The sequence below is a fragment of the Eubalaena glacialis genome, chromosome 4, assembly GCF_028564815.1.
Source record: "Eubalaena glacialis isolate mEubGla1 chromosome 4, mEubGla1.1.hap2.+ XY, whole genome shotgun sequence".
Taxonomy (NCBI): domain Eukaryota; kingdom Metazoa; phylum Chordata; class Mammalia; order Artiodactyla; family Balaenidae; genus Eubalaena; species Eubalaena glacialis.
This window is the reverse complement of record NC_083719.1, coordinates 131,240,632-131,263,622: the sequence shown is the minus strand read 5'-3', so window position 1 is coordinate 131,263,622 and position 22,991 is coordinate 131,240,632. Positions and strand designations below refer to the sequence as shown.

At 43.8% G+C, this 22,991-nt stretch overlaps 1 protein-coding gene across 3 annotated transcripts in view; it reads right to left on the bottom strand.

Annotated features, from left to right (window-relative positions):
• Positions 1 to 22,991, bottom strand: part of GALNT10 (polypeptide N-acetylgalactosaminyltransferase 10) — a 221,699-nt gene that overhangs the window by 180,262 nt on the left and 18,446 nt on the right. The window contains exon 1 of one of the 3 annotated variants that reach the window (XM_061189892.1): positions 7,828 to 7,895. The exons of the other annotated variants lie outside the window; for them this stretch is intronic. Coding sequence (XP_061045875.1) covers positions 7,828 to 7,863 — 36 coding nt within the window. The 5' untranslated portion in view covers positions 7,864 to 7,895. Of the gene's footprint in view, positions 1 to 7,827; positions 7,896 to 22,991 lie in introns of those variants that run through there. 3 annotated transcript variants of the gene reach the window in all.

The window sequence follows — 22,991 nt, the reverse complement described above, 5'->3', positions numbered from 1 at the left end:
TCCTCTAAGAGTTTTATAGTGTCTGGCCTTACATTTAGGTCTTTAATCCATTTTGAGTTTATTTTTATGTATGGTGTTAGGGAGTGTTCTAATTTCATTCTTTTACATGTAGCTGTCCGGTTTTCCCAGCACCACTTATTGAAGAGGCTGTCTTTTCTCTATTGTATATTCTTGCCTCCTTTATCAAAAATAAGGTGACCATATGTGCGTGGGTTGATCTCTGGGCTTTCTAGCCTGTTCCATTGATCTATATTTTTGTTTTTGTGCCAGTACCACACTGTCTTGATTACTGTAGCTTTGTAGTATAGTCTGAAGTCCAGGAGCCAGATTCCTCCAGCTCCATTTTTCTTTCTCAGGATTGCTTTGGCTATTTGGGGTCTTTTGTGTTTCCATTCAAGTTGTGAAATTTTTTGTTCTAGTTCTGTGAAAAATGCCATAGCTAGTTTGATAGGGATTGCACTGAATCTGTAGATTGCCTTGGGTAGCATAGTCATTTTCACAATGTTGATTCTTCCAATCCAAGAACATGGTATAGCTCTCCATCTGTTTGTATCATCTTTAATTTCTTTCATCAGTGTCTTATAGTTTTCTGCAACAGGCCTTTTGTCTCCTTAGGTAGGTTTATTCCTAGGTATTTTATTCTTTTTGTTGCAATGGTAAATGCGAGTGTTTCCTTAATTTCTCTTCCAGATTTTTCATCATTAGTGTATAGGAATGCCTGCAAGAGATTTCTGTGCATTAATTTTGTATCCCACCAACTTTACAAATTCATTGATTAGCTCTAGTAGTTTTCTGGTGGCATCTTTAGGATTCTCTATGTATAGTATCATGTCATCTGCAAACAGTGAAAGTTTTACTTCTTCTTTTCCAATTTGTATTCCTTTTACTTCTTTTTCTTCTCTGACTGCTGTGGCTAAAGCTTCCAAAACTATGTTGAATAATAGTGGTGAGAGTGGGCAACCTTGTCTTCTTCCTGATCTTAGTGGAAATGGTCCCAGTTTTTCACCACTGAGAATGATGTTGGCTGTAGTTTTGTCATATATGGCATTTATTATGTTGAGGTAAGTTCTATGTCTACCTTCTGGAGAGTTTTTATCATAAATGGGTGTTGAATTTTGTCAAAACCTTTCTCTGCATCTACTGAGATGATCATATGGTTTTTATACTTCAATTTGTTAATATGGTGTATCACATTGATTGATTTGCATATATTGAAGAATCCTTGCATTCCTGGGGTAAACCCCACTTGATCATGGTGTATGACCCTTTTAAGTGGGTCTCCTGTGGACAGCATATATACAGGTCTTGTTTTTGTATCCATTCAGCCAGTCTATGTCTTTTGGTTGGAGCATTTAATCCATTTACTTTAAGGTAGTTATCGATATGTATGTTCCTATTACCATTTTCTCAATTGTTTTGGGTTTGCTTTTGTAGGTCTTTTCCTTCTGTGTTTCCTGCCTAGAGAAGTTCCTTTAGCATTTGTTGTAAAGCTGGTTTGGTGGTGTTGAATTCTCTTAGCTTTTGCTTGTCTGTAAAGGTTTTAATTTCTCCATCAAATCTGAATGAGATCCTTGCTGGGTAGAGTAATCTTGGTTGTAGGTTTTTCCCTTTCATCACTTTAAATATGTCCTGCCACTCTCTTCTGGCTTGCAGAGTTTCTGCTGAAAGATCAGCTGTTAACCCTATGGGGATTCCCTTGTATGTTATTTGTTGTTTTTCCCTTGCTGCTTTGAATATTTTTTCTTTGTATTTTATTTTTGATAGTTTGATTAATATGTGCCTTGGCGTGTTTCTCGCTGGATTTATCCTGTATGGGACTCTCTGCACTTCTTGGACTTGATTGACTATTTCCTTTCCCATATTAGGGAAGTTTTCAACTATAATCTCTTCAAATATTTTCTCAGTCCCTTTTTCTCTTTTGCTTCTGGGACCCCTATAATTCGAATGTTGGTGCGTTTAATGTTGTCCCAGAGGTCTCTGAGACTTCCCTTAATTCTTTTCATTCTTTTTTCTTTATTCTGCTCTGCAGTAGTCATTTCCACTATTTATCTTCCAGGTCAATTATCTGTTCTTCTGCCTCAGGTATTCTGCTATTGATTCCTTCTAGAGAATCTTTAATTTCATTTATTGTGTTGTTCATAATTGTTTGTTTGCTCTTTAGTTCTTCTAGGTCTTCGTTAAACATTTCTCGTATTTTCTCCATTCTATTTCCAAGATTTTGGATCATCTTTACTATCATTATTCTGAATTCTTTTTCAGGTAGACTGCCTATTTCCTCTTCATTTGTTTGGTCTGGTGGGTTTTTACCTTCCTCCTTCATCTGCTGTGTGTTTTTCTGTCTTCTCAGTTTGCTTAACTTACTGTGTTTGGGGTCTCCTTTTCACAGGCTGCAGGTTCATAGTTCCCGTTGTTTTTGGTGTCTTCCCCCAGTGGGTAAGGTTGGTTCAGTGGGTTGTGTAGGCTTCCTGGTGGAGGGGACTGGTGCCTGTGTTCTGGTGGATGAGGCTGGATGTTGTCTTTCTGGTGGGCACGACCGTGTCTGGTGGTGTGTTTTGGGGTGTCTGTGACCTTATTATGATTTTAGGCAGCCTCTTTGCTAATGGGTGGGGTGTGTTCCTGTCTTGCTAGTTGTTTGGCATAGGGTGTCCAGCACTGGAGCTTGCTGGTCTTTGAGTGGAGCTGGGTTTTAGCATTGAGACGGAGACCTCTGGGAGATCTCTCGCCAATTAATATTACGTGGGGCGAGGAGGTCTCTGGTAGTCCAGTGTCCTGAACTCGGTTCTCCCACCTCAGAGGCTCAGGCCTGACACCCGGTCAGAGCACCAAGACCCTGTCACCACACGGCTCAGAAGAAAAGGGAGAAGAAAAAGAAAGAAAGAAAACAAAAAGTAAAATAAAGTTATTAAAATAAAAAAAATTTTTTAATATTATTAAAATAAAAAGAGTAATTAAAAAAAAAAGAGACCAACCAAACCAATAAACATATCCACCAATGATAACAAGCGCTAAAAACTAAACTAAGATAAACATAAAAGTCAGTAACTAGTCCGTTGCATACAGCAAACCCCAAGTCTACAGTTGCTCCCAAAGTCTACCACCTCAATTTTGGGATGATTCATTGTCTATTCAGGTATTCCACAGATGCAGGGTACATCAAGTTGACTGTGGAGATTTAATCCGCTGCTCCTGAGGCTGCTGGGAGAAATTTCCCTTTCTCTTCTTTGTTTGCACAGCTCCTGGGGTTCAGCTTTGGATTTGGACCCGCCTCTGCGTGTAGGTCGCCTGAGGGCGTCTGTTCTTCGCTCGGACAGGACGGGGTTAAAGGAGCAGCTGATTAGGGGGCTCTGGCTCACTCAGGCCGGGGGGAGGGAAGCGTACGGATGCGGGGCGAGCCTGTGGCGGCAGAAGCTGGTGTGACGTTGCAACAGCCTGAGGCGTGCCATGTGTTCTCCCAGGGAAGTTGTCCCTGGATCACGGGACCCTGGCAGTGGCAGGCTGCACAGGCTCCCGGGAGGGGAGGTGTGGAGAGTGACCTGTGCTTGCACACAGGCTTCTTGGTGGCGGCAGCAGCAGCCTTAGCATCTCATGCCCGTCTCTGGGGTCCACGCTGATAGCCGCGGCTCGTGCCCGTCTCTGGAGCTCGTTTAGGTGGTGCTCTGAATCCCCTCTCCTCGTGCACCCCGAAACAATGGTCTCTTGCCTCTTAGGCAGGTCCAGACTTTTTCCTGGACTCCCTCCCGGCTAGCTGTGGCGCACTAGCCCCTTCAGGCTGTGTTCACGCAGCCAACCCCAGTCCTCTCCCTGGGATCCGACCTCCGAAGCCCGAGCCTCAGCTCCCAGCCCCCGCCCACCCCAGCGGGTGAGTAGACAAGCCTCTCGGGGTGGTGAGTGCTGGTTGGCACCACTCCTCTGTGCGGGAATCTCTCCACTTTGCCCTCTGCACCCCTGTTGCTGCGCTCTCCTCTGTGGCTCCAAAGCTTCCCCCCCAACCCCCACCGTCTCCTCCAGTGAAGGGGCTTCTAGTGTGTGGAAACCTTTCCTCCTTCACAGCTCGATCCCAGAGGTGCAGGTCCTGTCCCTATTCTTTTGTCTCTGTTTTTTCTTTTTTCTTTTGCCCTACCCACGTACATGGGGGGTTTCTTGCCTTCTGGGAAGTCTGAGGTCTTCTGCCGGCGTTCAGTAGGTGTTCTGTAGGAGTTGTTCCACATGTAGATGTATTTTTGATGTATTTGTAGGGAGGAAAGTGATCTCCATGTCTTACTCCTCTGCCATCTTGAAGGTCCTGAGCCCTCCCATATACTTTAAATCATCTCTAGATTACTTATAATACCTAATACAACATAAATGCTATGTAAATATTTGCTGGCCCATGTCAAATTCAAGTTTTGCTTTTTGGAACTTGCTGGAATTTTTTTAAAAATTGTTTTCAATCCAGTTGGTTGAATCCACACATGTGGAGCCCGTGGATATGGGGGGCCAACAGTATACACCTAACATATAATCCAGCCATGCCACTCCTACAGATTTACCTAAGAGAAATAAAAGCATATGCCTATAGAAAGACTTGAACATCAATGTTCACAAAAACTTTACAGTAGCCCCAAAGTGGAAATAACCCAAATATCTACCAAGTAAATGGATAAACAAACAGTGGCATATCCATACAAAGGAATATCACCAACCAATAAGGAGGAACAAACTATTATATATGCTACAACAAGAATGAATCTCAAAATAACTATGCTGAGTGAAAGAAGTCAGCTTAAAAAAAAAAAGTATACACTGTATGACTCCATTTGTGTAAAATTCTATAAAATACAAATTAGCCTATAGTGATAGAAAGTAGATCAGTGGTTGCCTGGGGAACAGAGGAGAATGGAAAGGACAGGATGGAAGGGTTACAAGCATAAAGGGACATCGGAAACTTTGGGGGATGATGGATATGTTCATTATCTTGATGTGGTGATGGTTTCACGAGTATATACACAGGTCAAAACTTACCAAATTACACACTTTAAACATGTACAATTTACTCTATGCCAATTATACCTCAATAAAGCTGTTTCTAAAAATCTACATCATAGTGAAACTGCAGAACATCAAAAAGGACAAAATATTAAAAGTAGCCAGAGAAAAGATAGATTTAATGTAAAGGAATAATCATTATATTGAAACAGGAGGGAAGGGGGCAGGGCACAACCTTTAACAGAATGATATAGCCATAGTACACAATGAAAACTAGTGAGAACCAACTGGGTCCAAGATAGCCATGAATCTTCTGCCATCTTGGACCCAGTTGGTTCTCACTAGTTTTCACCGTGTACTATGGCTATATCATTCTTTTAAAGGTTGTGCCCTGTCCCCTTCCCTCCTGTTTCAATATGACCCCTTGACTTCTCAACAGCTGTAACAGAACCCAGAAGTCAGTAGAATAATGTATTGAATATATAAGGGTAAACAACTGTCAAACTAGCAAGGACAGGCGCAAAATAAAGAAGTTCTCAAGCAAAACCTAGAGTTTGCTATCAAGAGACCCTTACTCAAAGAAATTTAAAAGAATATGCTTCAGGTAGAAGGAAAGTGATTCCATTTGGAAGGTTTGCGTGAAACCGTAAGAGTACAGTCTTATGGAATTAAAAATAATAACTAAGATACATGACAACAATAGCTTGTAAGTCAGAAGAGGGGGTGATCAAAGCTGAGGGGTTCACTAAGATCCTTGTATTGGCTGGAAGAAGAGTAAGTATATTGATTAATTTTAGACTCAAAATACAGGTTAAAATTTCTTGGTTTACTACTCAAAGTGTAGAAACAGAATACTGAACTTTCTTAGTTGAAGAGAAGAGAAAAGTAAAATGAGAAAAAAATCCAAAAGAAGGCAAGAAAGGGCAGGGGGAAAAAAAAACATGAAAAGGTGAGACAATAAGAAAGCCCAGAAGAAGATGGCAGTAATAATTCTCCACTAAAATGTGAACTTCTTATGGACAGAGGCTGTGCTATGTTATCCACTGTATCTTCAGCACCTACCATAGTGTCTGGCTCATAATAGACACTTTGATAAATATCAAATGACTAAGAGTTTGCCAAATGAGTAAATGTTTGGATGAATGGATGGTTGCGGTATAATAAGAAACATATTTGGTCTTTGTCTCAGGTTCCTGGCACAAAGCTCCTAAAACGCTTGGAATTTCCAGAGTCATAGGAGTGTCCTCTGTCATTCATAAGAAGCCCTTTTGAGTATACCTGAGCTTATGCTAATGAGGTTGCTTAGGGTGCGACCCCCCCAGGTAGCCCTGGGATGGGACTGATCACTAGAAAGACCACCCACGGACCTCTGGGAAGGGGAAGGGGGCTGCTGCAGATTAATGTCTATAAAAACTCTTGAATAAGGAGATTTGATGAGCTTCTGGGGGTTGGTACACATGAGAGGATCGTGGCACACCCTGGTTCCTCTCAGGACCCTCTGGACCTCACCCTTCATCTGGGTGTTCATCTGTACCCTTTATAATATCCTTTATAATCAACTGGTAAACATAAGTAAACGTTTCTCTGAGTTCTGTGAGCTGCTCTAGCAAATTAATTGAACTCGAGGAAGAGGTCGTGGGAACCTCTGATTTACAGCTAGATAGTCAGAAGCACAGGTGACAACCTGGACTTGTGACTGGCATCTTAAGTGGGGTAGTCTTGTGGGACTGAGCCCTTAACCTGTGGCATCTGACACTAACTCTAGAAAAGTAGAAAAGTGTCAGAATTGAGTTAAATTTGTAGGACACTCAGTGCCACTAAGAATTGGAGAATTGCTTGGTGGAGTTGGACAAAACACATCAGAATGGTAAATGAATGAATATGGTTAACTGAATGAATACAGAAATGTATGAATAATATAAAGCTTCATTTTGGCCAGAAGTTTCAGCCTTCTCCAGGCACCCAGGCACCACTTCATTTATCAGAATTAGCTAACAAATTACTGACAGGACAAATGGAGTTTCTCTCTTTTCCCTGGCCACTGTCTGGGAGCAATGAAGTATGCAAGATACAGATGGACAAAGAAGGAGGAGGCAGCAAGGGACTGGGACAAATTAATCCCAGATTACAGAAAAGTTGATAGAATAAAAATCACGGGGCTTCCCCAGTGGTGCAGTGGTTAAGAATCTGCCTGCCAATGCAGGGGACACGGGTTCGAGCCCTGGTCCGGGAAGATCCCACATGCTACAGAGCAACTAAGCCCATGCGCCACAACTACTAAGCCTGCGCTCTAGAGCCCGCATGCCACAACTACTGAAGCAAGTGCGCCTAGAGCCTGTGCTCCGCAACAAGAGAAGCCACCGCAATGAGAAGCCCACGCACCGCAACGAAGAGGAGCCCCCGCTCCGCAACTAGAGAAAGCCTGTGCACAGCAACGAAGACCCAATGCAGCCAAGAATAAATTAATTAATTAATTAATTTTTTAAAAATTCATGTATGGATGGAAGATAGCTTCCAGTTTTGAATTATCCCTTCCTGTCCATTTCTATGGCTAATGCCCTAGTTGGGGCCCTCAGTACCTACAGTAGGGATCACAAGGTCCTCAACTGCTTTCTGCCCCTCTTCTACATCCTTGTCCATCTAGACTTCATCCCATCATGATACACAGCCACCATGAAATCACTACCCACCACCCTCCTGCTCAAATGAATCAATGGATCACAACTGCCTTCCAGAATCAAATTCATACATCTTAGCCTGATTTTCAAGGCCTTTTAAGAACTGATTTTCATCACCCTTTCTCTCACCATTCTCCTTGAAGAATACTAGGCTTTAGTCAATAGATCCCATGAGCATTCTCACCTCTGAGTCCTTGCTTACACTGTTCCCTTCAAGCATTCCCCTTCTGCCATCTTTGTTACTGAGGCTGGGTACATTCTTCAAGGCCCAAATCAAATGTTAACTCTTCCATGGTGCTTCCTGGTACAGAGCCAAAAATAAATTTTTTCACTTCTTACTCTATAACACCCTGTTTACAACACTCTTATGATTCTTAACACATCCTATCTTATGCTCTATTTGGGAGGCAATTTAGTCTAAAGGTTAGGTACATGGACTTTGGAGTCAGACTTGGCATTGAATGCAGGTCTGCCATATCCTAGCTGTATGAACTAAGGAAGTTACTTAACTTTTCTAAGCCTCAGTTTCTTCATCTGCAAAGTGGGGAAAATCTGTATCAGAGGACTATTCTGAAGATTGACTGAGATCATGCCAGTAAAGCCATAGCTTATAACAATAATTATTATCAGAATACATGTGTCATACCCCCTCTGCCATGGATGTGACTCTCCTGAGAAGAGTATCCATGTTTGATGATGTTTCTACTTTTCTTTCTATCTCCTCTAGTACCTAGTATGGTGTTTGTTTTTCAAATTATGCAAAATAATTTCCAAATCAAGAATTAATATGATATTAAATATGCTTTCATTCATGTTGGTACCATATTAAGGGTCTACAGAATTCTTAAGGTTTGTCACATTTGTTAAATATTCAATGTCTTTCTTATCCCTGGAAACTCCATATGCTCCAGATTTTACTAGATGATACTGACACCTTTTTAGGAAAACAAAAAGGCACAGTCATGGGCTGGGAGAATATATTCACAAAACATATATCAGACAAGAGACTTGTATTACAGAATATATATAAAAAAACTCTTAAAACTCAATAGGACAACCCAATTAAAAATCGACAAAAGATTTTAATAGACATTTCACAAAAGATACAAAATGGTCAATAAACACATGAAGAGATGCTCTTCATGAGAGCATGTAAATTACACGTGAGAAATGTAAATTTCATTTCTTCACACCCATAAGGACAGCTAAAATTGAAGACTGACCATTCCAAGTGCCATCAAGGTTGCTGAGCAACAAGAACTCTATCACACAGTGATGGTGGGAATGAAAAATGGGACAATTACTTTGGAAAACAACTTGGTAGTTTTTTAACAAATTAAACACACACCTACCATACCACCCAGCCATTCTATTGTTTTGTAGGTATTTTCTCAAGAAAACAAAAATATATATCCACACAGACTAGCGCACAAATGTTCAAAAGAGTTAGATTTGTAACAGCCAAAAGCTAGAAACACCTCGAATGTCTCTCAACAGGTGAATGGGATGAATCTCGGTATCATCATGCTTAGTAAAAAAAAAAAAAAAAAAAAAGCAGGCAAAAAGGAACACAAACTGTATAAGTCCTTCTATATAAATTTCTAGAAAATGCAAGCTCATCTAGAGAAACAGAAAGCAGGTCAGTGATTGTGTGGAGACAGAGGGAGAGATACGTTACAAAGGGGCACAAAGAACCTTTTGGGGGATGATAGGAATGTTTATTATGACTGTGATGATCTTTTCACAGGTTTATATATATGTTAAAATTGATCAAGTTACACACTTTTAAAGTGTGCAGTTTACTGTACTTCAAATATACCTCAACAAAGTTGTATGAAAAGAAAGCACTGATACTTTAAAAAAAAAACTTACCGACAACAACAACAAAATAAAGCAAGTGAGCCATTCACGGGCGAAGGGAGCAAAGCCTAACGTTGGTCTGAAAGCTGCTCCTGAAAGTGCCGTCTCAGCATAAAATAGAGTTAGGAAGCGAGGCAGACAGGCCTCGAATTGCAGCGGGGAGCGCCATAAATGTGGTTTGGATATGACTGGCTCTTTGAGGCTGGCTTCGTGGCAAAGCTAATTTATTCAGTGCCCAAGTCCCTGGCAGTCCAGTACTTCGAGCCTGAGACAGATGTCAGGTTGCATTCCTGTGGGCTTTCTTCTTTTCCTGCGTGCGTTTCAAAAGAGATTTCTGAGTGCCCTGACGCCTTCACCCAAAAGCAGAGTTATAATGGAGATTTCAGGCATGGCTGGAGGCCTAAAGACACAGGTCCTTGGGGGACAGGAGAGGTAGAGTTTTCACGTGGCTCCAGGCACGAACGTGCAGACTGAGCACAGCACAACCCCAGGGGGCGCCATTCATAGTACCTGTGAAGCAGGTGGTGCCCCTGGAGGGTGCAGGACAGGGAAGGAAAGTGGCCCTGGGAGGCTGGATTCCCTGCTCCAGCCCTACCCCCAGGAAGTATTTGCCTTCCTAGTGCTCTCTTCATCGAACATTATTTTTAGAGAAAAGCTTAAAAGTGAAATGTCAGTAGAATAGGCAAGTCAGGAAACTGCACTCGTGACCATGCCCATTCACCCTGCTTCGCCCAGTTCTAGCCCTCAACTGTTATTACCCTGCACTGGGTCTCTCTGGAAGCCCCTGAACCTCCAGGTGTCCTGTTTCCCCATCTGCTGGAAGCAGAGATAATCCTTATCCCACCCCCCTCACTCAGTTCACACCCATCTGCCCCCCAAAGTCTGAAGCGCACATAACCCTGAGAATCCTGGAAGTGAGGGGTCAAACTGGCAGACCACAGCCAAGACCCAGCAGGCACAGATGGCTTTATTTGGCTTGCGCAATATTTAAAACGCAAAGTCCACCTAAAAAAAATCCAGAAGTCTGTCTTTTCTTGAAAAACCCGAAGATCTGGCTTCACGGGCGCCACATTCCCAAGCCATCAGCTGGAGCTGAGGAATGAACAACCGTCTCACTTGCCCACAGCCTCCGTCAGAGAACCCTTCCCTCACTGAGCTCCCTGGGTAGCCTGGGTGCCTTTGGGTCTGCTCTCCAGTCAGCAAGAAGGGGACTTGCACTTCATCTAGTCCGGACCAGCCCTCACCCAAGATGTCCTGTGACAGGCCCGTAAGACGGCCCCAGCCTGGAACATTTCTCTTGATGAGAAAACTCATTACCTTTGAGGACACTCACTGGCAGGATTCCACTGCTGGAAAGTTCTTCCCTGTCCTCCAGTGGAAGGCCTTTCCCACCCTCAGGTCCAGGTTCTCCTTGCCTTTCATGCCCTCTCCCTGCCATCCCAGCACTTCAGGCATTTGCAGCCTCTGGTTCTTCTATGAAAACCTGAACATCCAGTTTCTTTAGTCCTTCCTCACTCCCTGGCGTCCCCAGAGCTTTCCTCTGAACACGCTCCACTTTATCTGCCCCATGTGGAGCTGGTGGAGCCTTCCTCCCCATTTTGTCCTAATGAGCTGGTGGAATGAATTACAAACACATGTTGCTACATGGCTTCTCTCTAGCGAGCTTTAAAGAGAGGCAGCCTCACTGCGTACTATAAGCAACAGTAAATATGTCCTCTCAGTTTACTCGCAGCATCCCCTTATGGATAAAAACAGACCTCGTGGCACCAGGCAGGATAATTCATACTCTCTACAAATCATCTCTGAAACGGAAAAATGAAACATCAGGGATTTCCTACGTTTTAAAAAATTACATACATCTCGGACTGAAAGTAATTGTTTCGAATTTTAAAAATAAGTAGCCCATATTCTGAGGTAGGTACTTTTTATGGAAAGGAAATAAAAATATGCCAAGGTTTCCTAGTTCAGATCTAAGGTTAGAACAGGGACAAAAGACAAAATTCTCTCTCCTGTGCTTCCCATGGCTTTCTTGAAGATCAACATTTTGGGAGTGAAAAAAGTGTTGGACCCTTACTTTATCTCACAGAAATGTGTGTGTGAAAGAGAGAGAGAGAGAGAGAGAGAGAGAAAGAGAGGGAGGGATGGGGTGGGAACTGAGATCTTGCAGAAGTCACTTACTATCTATCTCAGGACCTCACTTTCCTGTCTTGCAAAATGCAAGGCTTGGACCAGATCGCTGAGAGGACCTCAAATCTGCATCAGAACCACCTGAGTGTGTGCTTTTTGTTAAACATGCAGATTCCTGGCACACCCACAGGAACCTGCATCCGTGCTGGGGTGGGGTCAGGAAGCTGGCGTCTGAGAGGTGCCCAGGTGATGGTGTTCCCCCAGGTTTCTCATCCAGTGGTAACATTCTAAGTCCACTCTTCACTCTGTTATTTGGTACGCACTCTGCGGCAGGAGGCATGCTAGGGGCCCCGGGTTATGACAGTCCACAAGTCATACAGGCACAGCTCTCAAGGAACTCACGCACTGGTAGGGGGTAGGCAAGGTGAGAGGAAACTACCAAGGAAAGGAACTGTCCTGGGATACGGATGGGGCCATAACTTTCCCAAGCACAGGGTGCCAGGGGAACCCACCCAGACTGAGGGAAGGCAGGGTGGTCAGGGAAGGTTTGCTGGGGGAGGAGACGTCTCAGCGGAGACCCAAAGCATGTGGAGGACCAGGCCAGGGGAATTCCCAATGGGCAGCATGTCCGAGGCCTGTGGACCAGGTGGAGAATGTGTGTCTGGGGATGGTGGGTGGGCTACGCTGGACCCAAGGGAGTTGGAGGGGGAGCAGGAGATGGTGACTGGAGAAGCTGACAGGGCCAGGTCACGCGGAGCCTGGGCCACCACACCAAGAACTCAAGATTTTGTCCTAAAGGCTGTGGGAAGCCGTGGGAGGTCTCTGAGCAGGGTAGGAACATGACCAGACTTGTACATCAAAAAGATCACCCTGGGGCTTCCCTGGTGGCGCAGTGGTTGAGAATCTGCCTGCCAATGCAGGAGACACGGGTTCGAACCCTGGTCTGGGAAGATCCCACATGCCGCGGAGCAAATGGGCCCGTGAGCCACAATTACTGAGCCTGCGCGTCTGGAGCCTGTGCTCCGCAACAAGAGAGACCGCGATAATGAGAGGCCCGCGCACCGCGATGAAGAGTGGCCCCCGCTTGCCACAACTAGAGAAAGCCCTCGCACAGAAACGAAGATCCAACACAGCCATAAATTAATTAATTAATTAATTAATTTAAAAAAAAAACTTAAAAAAAAAAAAAATCACCCTGGCTGCTGTGTGTAGAATACACTGCAGGAAGAAAGAAGAAGAGGCTGGAATAAATAAGGCTTCTGTTCATGGTTATAAAGGTTCAGTGCCAGAGGTGGCCAGAGAAGTGAATGTCAGAACAGTTGGGGGCCAGGACCCTTCGGAAAAATCCCAGGCTTTGGCTTCTTATCCCAGGTCCCACTAGTATGATCACTCTTCCTTGTTGGAGAAACTTAGGGCTGGGAGAGCAGGACGCTCTCTACACACCCACCTGCCTAATTCCGTCTGGGCTGCTTGCTTCTCTCACGCTCAGAAAGAGAGATGGAACCTGCCAGCTGGTCTTATCAAAGAAGCAAAAGCAAGAAGGTTCAAGAAATGGCTCAGAAGAGAAACATCCCTGATTCGAATAAATATAATCCCGATAATAATTTACTTGTGCCCAGCACTCTACAGTGTATAATACTTTTGATCACCCTACCTTTTTGGAGGCTCCCAGCACTCCTGGAAAAAACAGGTACTCCTATTTTACAGAGGAGTAAACCGAGGCCTGGAGGGCTTTGAGCGACTCGTGCAAGGTCACAGAGAGAGCTGGAAACAGAGCAGAGGCTAGAAATTCATCCCACGGCTCTTTACTGCTATTGATCCTTGAGCCCACGGGGACTGTAATTAATTAAAATGTCTCTCTTCAGCACTGGAGACAGCGAACTGGAGAATTCAATGAAAACGATTTGCCCAGGGTGGAAGTGTTTTATCTTGAAGTCCTCCTGGGAGGGCTTTTGAAATGCGAGAGGGACCTACAAGGTGGGGAGGGAGAAGATGCCGACAGCACGTTAAGAAATGGCATCGCTGGCTGCAAAACGCCCGCTCCAAGAAGACTAAATGTGCAGCCCTGGCTCTTCTCTGCTCTTGGGACTGGGACAGTCCTGCTCCTGATCAAACGGGAGGGGCCGGGGAAAGGTAGTTGGCAGGAGGAGTAAAGGGGACAAATCCCATGGAATGCTTCCCTTTCTTCTACCCTCACCCCAACATTTCTATCCAGGGCAAGACAGGTAAATTAACACTGTACAGTTTATTTGTAGAAAGGAAAACAGGCTCCAAATGCCAACTATCGCCAAAAGATTAATAGCTAGTTTTGAGCCCTTACAAAGTGCCAGGCACAGCCCTGTTTATATAGTCTCACAATGAATCTTTAGCGTGAGTCTATGACGTTCGTAACTATTATCTCCATTTTACAGGTGGGAAAATTGAGGCTCAAAAAGGTCAAGCATCTTCTTTGTGGTTCCACACAACTATAAAAAATGACAGAGCCAAGATTCAAATCCAGGCTTTTATGACTGCTGAGCCTGTGTTCCGCTTGAGGAGGGGGTGATATCTGAGGGAGAGGTCCCTTAACCAGGTTTGTTTTGATGACGGGGCAGGGGAATGCGCTGACTCTGTGTGTGGGGGAACTTTCACTGATTTTATTTCATTTAGAAGGTAAGCTGGAACTCCCCCCATCTCCTTTCTCTTCTACCTGTTTTCTTGGGATAAGAAAGGGAGGGAACAGATATGCCAGCAGACAGGACTGGGGTGCCGAAGGGTTAAAGAGCACAGATACCAGCTCCAAGGGGAAGAGGCAGCAGAACCTCCAATCCCCTCAGCCCTCAGTGCCCCCTACCACCACTGCCCCCCTGCCCCTGACACACACCCTGTGAGCAGGAAGGGTGGGGTGATATCCTCATTTTCCACAGGGGTCACAGAACATACAAGTCTTGGGCTCCATCAGCATCACCGGGATGGAGAACGGGACTTGAGGCTGGGCCACTGTAGTTCACAAAGGTTGGGAAGGAGAGGGGTGGGGGCAGGGAGATCGGCCAGACAGACCAAAAGGGTGGAAAAGCGACCCAGTGAAAGGAGGAAGAGGTAGGAAATGGCGCTTGCTCAGCCTCCAGGAGGCCTAGGGGTGATCTATTTATCATCCTAGGTGCTCCATGGCTGCTGGAGTGACTTTTGTGGGCAAACTGCCCAACAGGCCTCTGAGTACATGGGAAAGAAACTAGATAAGAGGTAAAAGGCTTTGCCTTTATAATTAAAGCATGACCACCTGGTGCTGGGCAGAGGAAAGAATTTCTCATGCATGAGGACAGGAGAGGAGAATTTTTCTCTTTCAGACGTTAACAAAATTTAGAAGGGGAAAATCTGCCAGGGTCTACTCAGAAGTAAAAAGCAGTTGCCTGGACATGAACATGAAAATATGAATGTAGCTGCCAATAGGCAGGCCTTCTAATACAAATATCATGTTGTTATCCAACCTACCTGGGACATAACTTAATAAGCAAGTGATGATGGACATCCCAAACTACACTGAGGGATGCCAGTTCTATGTTCTTTGAAAGGGTGGTAGGTTTTCAATGAGTAACGTCTTTCATTACTAAGCCTAGGAAGTTACATTTTATTATCATAAATTTAAAATTTTCAAATTAATAACATGTCCTTACTGTGAAGTTAACCAGTGAGGACAAATGAGGTTGTTTTGATCAATATAAATAATCTGACCTCAGGAGTTAGAGACAACAGCTTGCAGCTTACACCTGCCTCAAAGTACCGTTTCTCTATTTTGCTTTAGTTGCCCAATGTTGAGAAAACTTTTCTGATGTAATGGACAGCAGATGCATTTTTTTTTTAATGCAACCTGCCCTATAACATCAGGATTCTCTTCAATCAAACAGATGTGGAAGAATAAGCTGGTAATCTTCAACATGTAAAAATGTAGTATAAAACACAGATGAGAGACTTCCCTGGTGGCGCAGTGGTTAAGAATCTGCCTGCCAATGCAGGGGACACGGGTTCGAGCCCTGGTCCGGGAAGATCCCACATGCCGTGGAGCAACTAAGCCCGTGCTCCACAACTACTGAGCCTGTGCTCTAGAGCCCACGAGCCACAACTACTGAGCCCACGTGCCACAACGGCTGAAGCCCACGTGCCTAGAGCCCGCGCTCCGCAACAAGAGAAGCCACCGCAATGAGAAGCCTGTGCACCACAACAAAGAGTAGCCCCCGCTCGCCACAACTAGAGAGTGCCCACACGCAGCAATGAAGACCCAACGCAGCCAAAAAACAAACAAAAAAACCCACAGATGAGTGGTTTTAATTTTTTTTTTCCTTATTATTACAGCTTTAAAAAGAATTAACACAATTTGAAACAATGTTTACAGAATCCGAAGCACCCACTTGGACTTCCACAGTTTGTGAAGTGCTGGCTGGGATGATTTCTGAGATCCTCCCAGCTCTGGCCCTTGCCTCCTCACCATTACATCCTAAACTGAAAAGTATGAGAACCCCAGTGGCAGAAGCAGGCCTGAAGCAAAGGGGCTTTACACCAAGTGCTCCCCTCTTTCCCATTTCAGAGGGGAAAGTGAAGAGGGGAAGGAGAGAAGGTAACGATTACTGCCACAGACTGGACTTCTCAGATAAATCTGTATCTACCTAGAGCCAGAAAAACCACCAGCTGAAAAAGAGAAAGGGATTCAGAGCACAGAGCAGAGAGGGCCCTACCCGGTCCTCCCTCTGCTGCAAGGCCACAATCTTAGTCCTGATAACTCAGTGGCTTCTGGTAAAAAGAATTCCAGATCCCACCCCCCGAAACAAGCAATTCAAATACTCCGGAGAGTGGTGACTATACCTCCAGCAGCCGTGTGTACAGACAGCAGATCTGCATAATGCACGCCACGGCACGCTCATTCATTTTTAACCGTGACATTATTCTTTTGCTGTCTATTTTAGGGAAAAGAAAAATCACTGGTATATCCTGTATCTAGAAGAACGAAAGGGCTGGAATGATGAAGAGAAAGAAGAAAAGGGAGAGGTGGTGACCTCCACGTCCCTGGAGCTATTCAAGCCAAGACTAGACGACTACCTTTGAAAGCTGCTGCAGACAGGACTCCTCCCTGGGGTGAGACGTCGTACTAAATGATTCCTAAGGTTCCCTTCCAACTCAAACTCTGTTTCTAAAAATAAAAGCAACCCTTAAAAAAAATTTTTTTTAATCACATGAGTTATACGTGTACACAATCCTAACTCAACCAACTACAGTATAATGGCATTTACCACGCATTTTTCCCACACGTATTTTCTCAGGTAATCATGGCCACGGTCCTGAGACACAGCGAATGCTGTCATTATCCCCATTTTAGAGGTGGGACGGGGCTCTGAGTTTAAGTAATTGCTCTGCGGTCAGACAGCGGGAGAGCAGAAATCGCTGACAGCCCCAGGCTCCTCGCCGACATTTCTCCTCCTCCTCCTCCTCTTTCCTCAGCCTCTCCCCTTTTCATCTCATGGTTGGTACAGTTTAACAGGGAGAAAATGGAGGAGAGACACTGAGAAGGAGCCTCCAGTACAGGTAACTGCCTGACGCCCCTCCCATCACTTTGTGCCACCAGATGATTCAGAGGAGACTCACTCAGAACCTCAGCAGGTAATGAATATATTGAGATGTGCAATAATCTTTCTAAAAATTGGTCCATGTATATCCGAATTTTAAAAAGAGAAAATTAGTCCCTTTTTTTAAGTTTACAAAAAAGGAAGCGTTTTAGTCTAAAGTGAGAAAATGAAAGGAGGAAGACTTTTTTTTCAAAGTAGGTTCTGCCGTTCTCACGGGGGCGGGGGGCCGGGGGGTGGCGGTGTGAGTGCACACTGCTTCTGAGTCACAGTGAATGGAGCATTTGGATAAATTCCATAACGAACAGGCACAGAAGACAAATGCCAATTCATTAAAGAAGAAAAAAGATTAACTCTAAAAGATAAGTCCCCTAGGTTGGGTATCGGGTTTGAACTTTCAAAAAGAGAACCACCTGGTTCTTGATTTTGTTTGGAGGCTGTTTGGATCCTCAGAATTAAGATTGAAACTGATTTTTCTCTAGAATGTTTCAGCAAAGAGGGTGTGCGTGGCTGGGGGGCGGGGGTGGGGAGTAACTCCCATCAAACAGCCTTTCTGGATTCCAAGCGCTTAAAGCAGCCACAAGTCCTCAAACGGCTGGAAGAGAATGAAGAGTCCCAAAGCCTAGCACCTGAGTTTTATGGGTTTCAAAACACCCTCTCCATCTTCTTCCTGATGGAGAACGCTGGAGAGGAGGGGTTGCCAAGCCCTTCTAGTAAAAGAGGCCCTTGGAGCCCAGAAAAGTTTAATAATTGGCTCAAGGACACACAGCACAGACTTATATGCTGACCTATATCCAATACGGTGCTCACTGCTTCCCAACAGGGAAAGCACTTCCAAAGAAAGTTGCCAACTCAAGTTCAGCTTCCTAAAACCCAGCTTGGCCACTACCTGGCCCTCCTCCTACATAGAGGAGGGAACGGGCACGTATCCCTCTCGAAGCATTCACTCTCTCACGGAAATAAAGCAGAAACTGGAAATGGCAGAATCAGTCACTTAAGCCCTGGTGGCATGTTCAGCCTGGACGAGTTGTTTTTCCATTCAAATTCGTGATCTCTGCACATGAAGAGTGGGTGGCTGTAGTCACCACTTGCGTCTCTCATCTCAACCCTTTATAACAAACTAATGGGAAGAAGTTGAGGACAGCGTAGCTGTGTGTTTCACTCTGAGCTGATAATGACAGCAGTGGTAGCTAATGCTTACCCCATGCCAGGCCCTGCGCGGAGAACATTAAATAGTTGTATATGCATTTTACAGATGAGGTACCTGAGACACAGGAAGGTTAAAGTCGCTTGCTTGAGGCTCTGAAAGTTTAAAGTAGGGGAGCTGGAATTTAAACCTACAGGGCCAGGCTTCCCTAGTGGCGCAGTGGTTAAGAATCCGCCTGCCAATGCAGGGGACACGGGTTCGAGCCCTGGTCCGGGAAGTTCCCACATGCCGCAGATCAACTAAGCTCGTGTGCCACAACTACTGAGCCTGCGAGCTACAACGACTGAGCCCACATGCCACAACTACTGAAGCCCGCGCCTAGAGCCCGTGCTCCGCAACAAGAGAAGCCACTGCAATGAGAAGCCCGCACACCGCAACGAAGAGTAGCCCCGGCTCGCCGCAACTAGAGAAAGGCTGCGTGCAGCAACAAAGACCCAACGCAGCCAAAAATAAGTAAATAAAATAAATTAAAAATAAATAAACCTACAGGGCCTGTGGTCTTAACCCCCTGCCGCTTACCAGTTGTGTGATCTTGCATGAGTTACTTAATTTCTCTAAACCATATCCTGTCATCTGTAAAATGGGGGTTATAACAGTGACACCATAAGGGAGTTCAAAGCAATAAACGAGGTAACATAAATGAAGCGCCTGGCATCAGGACTGCCTCATTTCACAATTCTAAGGAATGCTGTTCACAAATGGAGATGTGCTATAAGGCAGTCCTGCTTGGCACAGTGCCTGCCACGGGGACAGCACCAAATGCTACCATCAGTATTCATTATCACGTACAATGGTGCCAACAATCATGGTCAAAAACCAAGGGAGTTACTGCTCACCCGTGAAGGCCCAGCCCAGGTGTCACTGCTCCAAAGAGCTCTCCTTTGCTATCCATTCTGACTTGGTTTGCCGTGGATAGTTTGGTTCTTATGACCAGTTTCAGAGCACGTCTTACTTCCCTAAACAGATGTAAACTTCTAGAGGACAGACGTTGATCCATGCCTTGGATCCCTTCAACCACCTACAGTGCCAAGCACACAGTAGGGCCTTCAGGAACTGTGTGATGGTTTCCTTCAAAAGGTGGGGTCTAATTCTTCGCTCTTTGCACGTAGGCTGAACTTAGTGACTCGCTTCTAACTAACAGAATAAAGTGTCAGTGACAACGTACGAGTTCAGAGACTAGGTCACAGAAGTTTGTGGCTTCCTGCTTGCTCTCTCTCTCAGATCACCTGCTCTGGGGGAAGCAAGCTGCCCTGCAAAAAGGACGCGTGTCCTCCTCCTAGCATCCTTTTCCCCTTTTATTCATTTATTTCTATTCACCAAATTTTTTTTTAATATCTTTATTGGAGTATAATTGCTTTACAATGGTGTGTTAGTTTCAGCTGTATAACAAAATGAATCAGCTATACATATACATATATCCCCATATCTCCTCCCTCTTGCATCTCCCTCACACCCTCCCTATCCCACCCCTCTAGGTGGTCACAAAGCACCGAGCTCATCTCCCTGGGCCATGCGGCTGCTTCCCACTAGCTATCTATTTTACATTTGGTAGTGTATATATGTCCATGCCACTCTCTCACTTCGTCCCAGCTTACCCTTCCCCCTCCCATGTCCTCAGGTCCATTCTCTACGTCTGCGTCTTTATTCCTGTCCTGCCCCTAGGTTCTTCAGAACCATTTTTTTTAGATTCCATATATATGTGTTAGCATACGATATTTGTATTTCTCTTTCTGACTTACTTCACTCTGTATGACGGACTCTAGGTCCATCCACCTCACCACAAATAATTTCGTTTCTTTTAATGGCTGAGTAATATTCCATTGTATATATGTGCCACATCTTCTTTATCCATTCATCTGTCGATGGACACTTAGGTTGCTTCCATTGTCCTGGCTATTGTAAATAGAGCTGCAATGAACACTGTGGTACATGACTCTTTTTGAATTATGGTTTTCTCAGGGTATATGCCCAGTAGTGGGATTGCTGGGTCATATGGTAGTTCTATTTTTAGTTTTTTAAAGAACCTCCATACTGTACTCCATAGTGGCTGTACCAATGTATATTCCCACCAACAGTGCAAGAGGGTTCCCTTTTCTCCACACCCTCCCCAGCATTTATTGTTTGTAGATTTTCTGATGATGCCCATTCTGCATGGTGTGAGGTGATACCTCAATGTAGTTTTGATTTGCATTTTTCTAATGATTAGTGATGTTGAGCATCCTTGCATGTGTTTGTTGGCAAACTGTATATCTTCTTTGGAGACATGTCTATTTAGGTCTTCTGCCCATTTTTGGATTGGGTTGTTTGTTTTTTTGATATTGAGCTACATGAGCTGCTTGTAAATTTTGGAGATTAATCCTGTGTCAGTTGCTTCGTTTGCAAATATTTTCTCCCATTCTGAGGGTTGTCTTTCGGTCTTGTTTATGGTTTCCTTTGCTGTGCAAAAGCTTTTAAGTTTCATTAGGTCCCATTTGTTTATTTTTGTTTTTATTTCCCTTACTCTAGAAGGTGGGTCAAAAAGGATCTTGCTGTGATTTATGTCAAAGAGTGTTCTTCCCATGTTTTCCTCTAAGAGTTTTATAGTGTCTGGCCTTACATTTAGGTCTTTAATCCATTTTGAGTTTATTTTTATGTATGGTGTTAGGGAGTGTTCTAATTTCACTCTTTTACATGTAGCTGTCCGGTTTTCCCACCACCACTTATTGAAGAGGCTGTCTTTTCTCTATTGTATATTCTTGCCTCCTTTATCAAAAATAAGGTGACCATATGTGCGTGGGTTGATCTCTGGGCTTTCTAGCCTGTTCCATTGATCTATATTTTTGTTTTTGTGCCAGTACCACACTGTCTTGATTACTGTAGCTTTGTAGTATAGTCTGAAGTCCGGGAGCCTGATTCCTCCAGCTCCGTATTTCTTTCTCAAGATCGCTTTGGCTATTTGGGGTCTTTTGTGTTTCCATACAAATTGTGAAGTTTTTTGTTCTAGTTCTGTGAAAAATGCCAGTGGTAGTTTGATAGGGATTGCACTGAATCTGTAGATTGCTTTGGGTAGTATAGTCATTTTCACAATGTTGATTCTTCCAATCCAAGAACATGGTATATCTCTCCATCTGTTTGTATCATCTTTAATTTCTTTCATCAGTGTCTTATAGTTTTCTGCATACAGGTCTTTTGTCTCCTTAGGTAGGTTTATTCGTAGGTATTTTATTCTTTTTGTTGCAATGGTAAATGGGAGTGTTTCCTTAATTTCTCTTGCAGATTTTTCATCATTAGTGTATAGGAATGCAAGAGATTTCTGTGCATTAATTTTGTATCCTGCTACTTTACCAAATTCATTGATTAGCTCTAGTAGTTTTCTGGTGGCAGCTTTAGGATTCTCTATGTATAGTATCATGTCATCTGCAAACAGTGACAGCTTTACTTCTTCTTTTCCGATTTGTATTCCTTTTCTTTCTTTTTCTTCTCTGATTGCTGTGGCTAAAACTTCCAAAACTATGTTGAATAACAGTGGTGAGAGTGGGCAACCTTGTCTCATTCCTGATCTTAGTGGAAATGGTTTCAGTTTTTCACCACTGAGAACAATGTTGGCTATGGGTTTGTCATATATGGCCTTTATTATGTTGAGGTAAGTTCCCTCTATGCCTACTTTCTGGAGGGTTTTTATCATAAATGGGTATTGAATTTTGTCAAAAGTTTTCTCTGCATCTATTGAGATGATCATATGGTTTTTCTCCTTCAATTTGTTAAGATGGTTTATCACATTGATTGATTTGTGTATATTGAAGAATCCTTGCATTCCTGGGATAAACCCCACTTGATCATGGTGTATGATCCTTTTAATGTGCTGTTGGATTCTGTTTGCTAGTATTTTGTTGAGGATTTTTGCATCTATGTTCATCAGTGATATTGGCCTGTGGCTTTCTTTTTTTGTGGCATCTTTGGTTTTGGTATCAGGGTGATGGTGGCCTCATAGAATGAGTTTGGGAGTGTTCCTCCCTCTGCTGTATTTTGTAAGAGTTTGAGAAGGATAGGTGTTAGCTCTTCTCTAAATGTTTGACAGACTTCACCTCTGAAGCCATCTGGTCCTGGGCTTTTGTTTGTTGGAAGTTTTTAATCACTTTTTCAATTTCAGTGCTTGTGATTGGTCTGTTTATATTTTCTATTTCTTCCTGGCTCAGTCTTGGAAGGTTGTGCTTTTCTAAGAATTTGTCCATTTCTTCCAGCTTGTCCATTTTATTGGCATACAGTTGCTTGTAGTAATCTCTCGTGATCCTTTGTATTTCTGCAGTGTCAGTTGTTACTTCTCCTTTTTCATTTCTGATTCTGTTGATTTGAGTCTTCTCCCTTTTTTTCTTGATGAGTCTGACTAATGGTTTATCAATTTTGTTTATCTTCTCAAAGAACCAGCTTTTAGTTTTATTGATCTTTGCTATCATTTCATTTCTTCTTCATCTATTTCTGATCTGATCTTTATGATTTCTTTCCTTCTGCTAACTTTGAAGTTTTTTGGTTCTTCTCTCTCTAATTGCTTTAGGTGTAAGGTTAGGTTATTTATTTGAGATGTTG